The 7,996-nt window shown below is 38.5% G+C and overlaps 2 protein-coding genes across 2 annotated transcripts; both read right to left on the reverse strand.

The window, feature by feature from the left end:
• Window positions 1-4,106: 4,106 nt before the first annotated feature.
• LOC117115521 lies at window positions 4,107-4,835 on the reverse strand. Its single transcript, XM_033259360.1, has one exon. The coding sequence runs from the start codon at window positions 4,833-4,835 to the stop codon at window positions 4,107-4,109; it is 729 nt and encodes a 242-aa protein (XP_033115251.1).
• A 1,543-nt stretch (window positions 4,836-6,378) lies between these two features.
• On the reverse strand, window positions 6,379-6,701 carry LOC117115522 (retinoschisin-like; the record flags this gene model as incomplete). The annotated part of the gene is made up of 1 exon (XM_033259361.1): window positions 6,379-6,701. A coding segment is annotated over one exon (323 nt), but the record flags the coding sequence as incomplete, so codon positions are not given.
• Between the last annotated feature and the right edge of the window lie 1,295 nt (window positions 6,702-7,996).

The following is a 7,996-nucleotide window of genomic DNA, read 5'->3' on the forward strand; positions in this document are numbered from 1 at the left end:
TACTGTATTACGCTTACAGTATTATTATTTTTATTACTAATAATAATAATTAGGGATAATAATATGGCGACTTAGTTGTAGCTTTCAACACTTTGAAACACTAGTCTGCATCTGATCCAAAACTTGCAATGGTGGCTTGCATGGGCGAAGATCATTGGTCATGGGGTGCGGAGGAAGCATGTTCTTTCTCCCACATTTTATGATGGATGGTACACCCACTTTTTGACCACAATATAATTTCATGTCAAGAAAATGCCTGAAAATTGTTGAAATAAATGCATTACGACCGGTTAGTGCGTTTGCAGCAGTGCCGTTAAAATCATTAGCTTACTGTACTAATTTTGTAAAATACTGTATGGTGTTCATGCCATAGACCAAATGTTATTAAAAGTTTCTGATAAAAACATCATGCAGAAGGCGTTGGAGCTTCATTTTGACTATGGTGATAGGACTAATTTGTTGCACAGTGGTATAATTCTGTATTGACCTCGACTGCTACACAATCCTTGTATCTTATTGCAATTAATTATAATTGTTGTGTTGTGATGAGTAGTCACGATAGGGACACAGGTGATATTCTGTTGCAGAAGGGTAAGAGGACTTACATTAATCAAACAAATATTGAAAAGATGAATGCAGTGCAAGTAGATAAAATCCCACCTACTCCTAATGGTACTGTAAAGTACCAGGTAGCGTATAATAAAAATGAACCACTTTCCAATATTTGTGGAACTGGCAGTGTGCCCAGCGTTGCACAGGTACCATTCGCACTGTAGAAGAGGCGCAACTCATCTACCAATAATCTATGAATGGATTTAACAAAATAAAGCCATGGCATAATAAGAAAAAGGTTCTCATGAGTATACTTGCAAGTAAACGGCCAGACACGCTTCCCACACTGAATAATCCCAAAGGTAGACGCGTACAGCTCCGCTCGTCTACTGTATGTTCACACAAGTCGCTTCCTCTGACATGAACGACCTCAGATGCGTAAAGCTCCGCTTGTCCATGTTCACACAAGTCGCTTCCTCTGACTTGAACGACCTCAGACGCGTACAGCTCTGCTCGTCTGGTATACACGTTTGAACAGACTTGGCTTGAATGAAGCGACGATACACAACACGGAATCCACAGTCGTCTCGATACTCAACCAACACTGGTCTAGATAATCAAGCCTATCCATAAAGCCTTTAAATACAACAATCCATAATTCCACAGAGCATGCCCCATTTACAAACACATGGTTAAACAACCCCCATCTTATATATCACAATACATGAATAAATGGACCTATACCGATATAATTATCCATACTCACAAAAATTAGGCCTAGCATAGCAATATTTAATTAGTACAGTTTTACTCACAGTCACAACGGCTAACCAGGAGTAAATTGTTTCAGTGTATTACCAAGGAAGGCCACTGTTAGACTCGGCTAACTCCCAAACAGATTCCACAACCGTTGAGACTAAAATTTTACCACCACTGTGGTTACTACCAGCACACACATGTCCGGCTGCCTACTGTAGTGTATTGTATACGGATTGAACCACTAAATAACAGATTAAACACAGGATCACAATCAACGACTCACACACGGTGGTAAGGAACTCTAACAACTAACTTTAATGATATTCAATCACAGGTCAAAAGGTCAACTCAACTTCCGTAGATACTACAATTCCTCCTTTCTTTAAAATAAAACTTTCCTCTTAATAAAAATTTTCTTTTCTATCCAGTTTATAAGTATTCGAATTTACAACATGCAACTTCCATTATATTTTTTCTATGATTATTCTAATAATTACTGAACACTTTAATTTGAATTAGTCTCTAAATCATTATCTAAATCTATATTGTTTTTCTGATCAAAACATCAACATGCATATGATTAATTAAAGCTTACCATTCTGTACTTGCTCTACAGTAACCGCGTTTCCCGCTCTTTCCACAACTCTAAATGGTTCGCTTTGAAATGTGGGCGTCAATTTATCTTTTCGGTCTCGCTTCAAAAATACCATGTCTCCTGGTACAATATTACACTCACATGCATTTCTTTTTTTTTTCATTTTACCTTTAACTTCGCGATCCCGATCGCTCACTTCCAAATCCTCTTCTCCAATGTGATCTCGGATTCCGGGAATTTTGGTTCGAAGTTTCCGCTTAAATATCAGTTCCGCGGGCCTGTTACGCTGTGAGGTGTTGTGGGATACATTATCAAGAATTTATCAATTTCCGCTCGCCAGTTGCGTTTCTCAGCTCGCGCAATTCTTACTTGTTTGAGAAGTGTGCGATTTTGTCTTTCCACTTCACCGTTTGCTTGGGGCCAGATAGGTGTCACTCTTCTATGGCTTATGCCCTGACTCTCTAAATACTCTTTGAATACTGCACTGATAAATTGTGGTCCATTATCTGTCTTTATGCTTATTGGTAGTCCATGTGTTAGAAACATTTTACTTAGACTTTTCACAATTTTATCTGCTGTTGTCAACCTACAGTAAGTGTATCCACTTCAAAGTAACGACTATAATAGTTCACAACTACAAACAAGTAGTCTCCTGTTGGCAACAACATCAGGTCTGCAGAAATATGTTGCCAAGGTGCAGTTGGAATATCTGTTGGTTTTATTGGCTCAGGCTTTTCTGGATTACCTACAGTCTGGCATGAGTGACATGTTTTACAGAATTTGTCTGCATCTTTATCTACGCCAGGCCACCACACTTTTGTTCGCAAGTTTCTTTTCGTAGATACTATGCGAGGATGTCCTTCATGTGCTAACTCTAAAATTTTAGAGGATTCGTGTTCCTCGTAACACTAACATTCCAATACTTGTAAGTTCATCCTTGATAGCTAAAAATTTCTTATTTGACAGTTTATGCCATTGATTATTCAAAATACACTCTCTAATCTCTGAAATTTCCTCATCTACCGCTGAAGCTCTCTCAATTTCTTTGGTTGTAAGAGCGTTTGGAGTTGCGTTCAAAGCTACAAATCTAATGTACTTCTCGCTTTCGTCGGTAGGCTGACTCTGCAAGTTATCTAGCTTTATACAAAGAAGGCGTGATAGACTGTCCGCTATGTTGTCCTTCCCAGCTATATACTTTACTTTGAACTTATATGACTGAAGTCTTAGAACCCATTGATGAATCCTTGCACTTGCTCTACCCGTAGACTTGGTTGAATATATACACTCCAGGGGCTTATGGTCTGTCAACAATGTAAAATCAGTTCCATACAGATACATGTGAAGGAGCTCGCATGCCCACACGATTGCTAAGGCTTCTTTCTCAGTTTGTGAGTAGCGTCTCTCAACATCTGTTAAACTTCTGCTAATATAACATATCACTCTATTTTCTCCCTCGATTTCCTGAACGAGAACTGCTCCAAGTCCTACTGGACTCGCATCCGTGATCAATTTGGTTTCAGCTTTATTATTAAAGTATCCAAGTGACTGCGTATTCGCTAGTTTAATTTTAAGTTCGCTAAAAGCATAGTCGTGTTCGTCACTCCACACAAACGGAACGCTCTTTTTGGTCAATCGACGCAATGGTTCTGAGATCGTTGCTAAGTTGGGAATAAATCTACCACTGTAATTTACTAATCCCAGAAAACATCTGACCTCTGTAGCTGTCTCTGGTTTTCTTGCCTCTTTTACGGCACAAACTTTTTCAATTTCTGGACCAAATCCTCTAGCTGAGAGTAAGTGTCCCATGAAAACCAATTCTGTCATGCGAAACATGCATTTACTTTTGTTCAGGGTAAGTCCTGTTTCCTCAATACGTTTCAACAAGTTTTCTAGTCGTCTGTCATGTTCCTCAATAGATTTCTCATGTACTATGATGTCATCGAAGATGTTACGCACACCTTCGCATCCTTGCAAAACCTGCTGTATTACACGCTGATACATTTTTGGAGCGCAGGAAATGCCAAACATAAGCCTTTTGTAACGATATAATCCTTCATGTGTCACAAAGGTTGTGATATGGCATGATTTTTTTATTCAGTTCTATTTGATGAAAGGCCCACTTAATATCTAACTTGCTGAAGACTATGCTTTGGTTCAGGTCATACAATATTTCCTCGACTGTTGGGATTGGATGCCTTTCTCAAATTATCGCTTCATTCGCTCTCCTCATATCGATACATAGACGAATGTCATTGTCTCCTTTAGGTACCACAACTACAGGTGACACCCATGGTGTAGGACCATCTGTCTTTTCAATCACATCCAATTTTTCTAATTCATCAAGTTTATTTTCTAATTTTTCTCGTAAATTGAATGGAATTCTTATCAGTGACTTGGCTACTGGAGACACTGTTTCATCAATGGGAATCTCTAACAGAAAATCTTTCAATTTTCCTATTCCTTCGAAACATGATTTGTACTTATGAAACACTTCTTGATTAATATTGGCCTTCTCCTGTATTACATTGATACTTGCATTAAGGCCTATCTTCAAAACTCCTAGTAGTGTAGCGGTTTTTCTTCCTAACAATGAGGGACCCTTGCCTTTAATGACCATCACTTCGGCCTCAACAATGTCACTGTTCTCAACTGACATATTTGTAGTGAAAGTGCCTATCACTTCAATTGGGTCTGTACTTCCGTATGGATACAAGTTCTTATTAACTTTAGTTGAAGCACACACTATCTTCTTAGCCTTTAATTCTTCCCATATCTGTTTATCTACAACATTACAACTCGCTCTCGAGTCTATTATCATTTGATTACAAATACCACCCATATTCACATTCACTTTGGTGTAATATTCATCTTCTGTAAGTGAGAATGCATAATCAGTGCTGGGTGTACTTACATTATCTTCTTCACTCATCATGTGAATTTTCAATTTATGTTTATTTCCTACAAAACCTCTTCCTGTGGTTCGTTTTGGTGTAGAACTTTTTGTTTTACAACATCTCGCTAGATGCCCTATATTGGGACACTTATAACACTCTTTATCTTTTGATGGGCAGACAGCTTGCAAATGCCAATGTTTACCACATCGATAACAATTTCGCTCAGAGTTTGATTTTCACTTGGAATGCGCGTCTTTATCGCTTCGTCTTGGCTGTTTACCAAACGTCTTCGTTTGTACTCAATTAACCTCAGCGCGCCCTATCCCTTCAATATTGGTCGCTTGACTCTCGCTATATTCCATTGCTCGTGCTGTAGTTTGCAACTGTGCTAAGGTTAAGTTCCTTCCTTTTTCTAATAATTTTCTTCTCAAATGATGTGAAATACATTTCTCGATTACTTGGTCCCTAATCTGTTCATCATTATTCGTGAATTCACAGTACTCAACTTTTTGTCGCACTCTCGTAATAAATTGGTCAATGGTTTCAGTGCTAATTTGAGCCATATTACGGAATAAATGACGTTCATAAGGCACGTTAGCTTGGGGACTAAAATAATCTTCTAATGCTTTGATAGCTAAATCATATACATTCTCGTTCTCACCTGGTGCTGGAACATTTAGTGTGTAAAAAACGTCCTGCATCTGCATCCCCCCGCAATGTAACAAAAGTGCCTTTTTCTGTTTTTCACATGTAACTCCCTTCCCTTCTATGAACAATTCAAATGCACGGCGCCATTTTCGCCATCTCGTGTTCAACGTAGTCGGCTCATTTAAACAATCAAAAGTTGGGATTCCACCCAGATCTTTATTAATCTGCGTCGCCATAATTTCGTTCCTACAATTAATAAAATATCCTCGTCGCCAATTTGTAGTGTATTGTATACGGATTGAACTACTAAATTAAACACAGAAGCACAATCAACAACTAACACACAGTGGTAAGGTACTCTAACAACTAACTTTAATGATATTCAATCACAGGTCAAAAGGTCAACTCAACTTCCGTAGATACTACACCTACCTGCAGTACACTGAAACAAAACCCTCACTAGCATCACATAACACTGTACCAAGACCAATTTGCATGTTAGTCGACACATCTGCACCAAGTAAGTTTACAATAACAAGTATGGAACGCCAAGAATGCCTTTAGGGACACCAACATTGCTGGTTTTTCATGACAGAGTTAATGGGCTTTCGAGCTTAAAATACAAGTGTCCGTCACTATCATCAATCTTAGCCATCTTAGGTTATATTACAATTTGTTTGTTATTTCTGTTGTTTAACTGTGTAAATTATATTAAAATCTTGTTTGGCTGAATAAAGGATGAACCAATGAATGAATAATAATATATTTTTTACCTACATAAAAGTATGCCTTGGCCTGTACCTCAGCCAGCGGCATAGACTAGGCCTAGGTGTTTGCAAAACTGGATAACCTGAAAAAAAAAAGATTTAAAATTTGTGGCTCGCATAGCTCGCGCATTGGCTCGCACTTGTCACGACCCATTGTATTATGTTAAAAGCAGCTTACCTCGGTACCATTTACATTTTCTACAAAAATGAAGTTGGTACCATTATCGCTCCAAGAAACTTTATATGACGTCACCCAATTAGGTGAAAACGGATTTCCTTGTGTTACTACACCAATAACCGATTTCACATCACTGAGGTTGGCTTGAATCCATTGTGTTTGGTTGTAGTTCTCCTCCGGTTTCCATGTTCCACTTCCATCATTGGTAACTGCATTTAGTCGTCCTTCTTCAGCCTCAAATCCGCGGCTATGTACAGAAGATGCTGTGAGTTGAACGGTACCATCTTCAACACCAAGTGCATTGGAACCTAAAGAGATGGATTTGCATTATAAAATATACTTAGCGATCTTGTACAGGCCCATAGCTAGGTGGGGTGCAGAGGGGAAGGGTGCACATTTTTGTTTATATTGTTAACGATGATATAAACCTTGTCGTCGTTTTCCCAAAATAAGTGACGTCACAGAGGTCACGTTGGCTTTGTAAACACATAAGCTAGTGGTAAAATGACTTGTAAAAAGTTGATATTTTGCATGTAGGTCCTGTATGATGTGAAGTTGAACCATCGGTAATATCTTACGTTTATGATGAATAATAAAGATGTAGGAGATGAAACCAATCCAAAAAATATTTGTCAAACATGATTGCACGAGGTTATATGCTTAAATATCTCATGAATAAGGTCATCCAGCATTTCCAGTTCCGATTATGAGAGTCAGTCATTGTCTGGTTATACTGTACTTGTGACGGTTGAGTCAAGTTAGCCAACAATATATGGAATGCCAAAAGGACAAACCACAAGTGGCGCAGTGCAAAACTAAAGTGGCACAGTGCGAAAGTTGAGTGGCGCAGTGCAAAACTAAAGTGGCGCAGTGCAAAACTAAAGTGGCGCAGTGCAAATCCAAATGTGTGTGCCGCTACTTGACTTCTGCACTGCCCCACTTGACTTTTGCACTGTGCCACTTGACATTTGCATTGCACTTGACTTTTGCACTGCACCACTTGACTTTTGGCGATATTGTATGGAACGCCAATTTTAGCATCAAAATGAAACTAAACAACAAAATAAATGAATAAAAAAAAGCAAGAACACATTTCTTAATAATTTCACAACACAACAACACCACAAAAAAAATTGGGACTACTTATCGTAGATACAGTAGCCTAGGCTTGTAACTAAACAACAAAATAAATGAATAAAAAAAAGCAAGAACACATTTCTTAATAATTTCACAACACAACAACACCACAAAAAAAATTGGGACTACTTATCGTAGATACAGTAGCCTAGGCATGTCTAGTCATCGTTATTATCGCTATAAAGGCCTATGCACAGTTGTCAGCCATGGCTACTAGAGACAAATTAGAAGCTTTGGTAGTGATGGGTTATACGAATAAACAATTGCTGAAGAAATGGAGGTAAGCGTAAGCACCATAAAAAACATCCGGTGTAATTTCCGATTGAGAAAGAGTGACCTTTCGAGTGATATTAGCGGAAAGTTTGAAATAATTTCTGTTGCTTTTTGTTTCTACATCATTGCTAGGCTAGTCAGGGTAGACTACTCATAGTTATGCTAGGGCCAGTGACAAAGGGTCAACGCAGTT

The sequence above is a fragment of the Anneissia japonica genome, unplaced genomic scaffold, assembly GCF_011630105.1.
Source record: "Anneissia japonica isolate Jap-2015-1 unplaced genomic scaffold, ASM1163010v1 scaffold11735_len92718_cov128, whole genome shotgun sequence".
In the NCBI taxonomy this organism is placed as follows: domain Eukaryota; kingdom Metazoa; phylum Echinodermata; class Crinoidea; order Comatulida; family Comatulidae; genus Anneissia; species Anneissia japonica.

Coding starts and splice junctions, on each gene's coding strand:
- LOC117115521 (XM_033259360.1), bottom strand. CDS start 4,835: ATGAGTGAAGAAGATAATGTAAGTACACCCAGCACTGATTATGCATTC.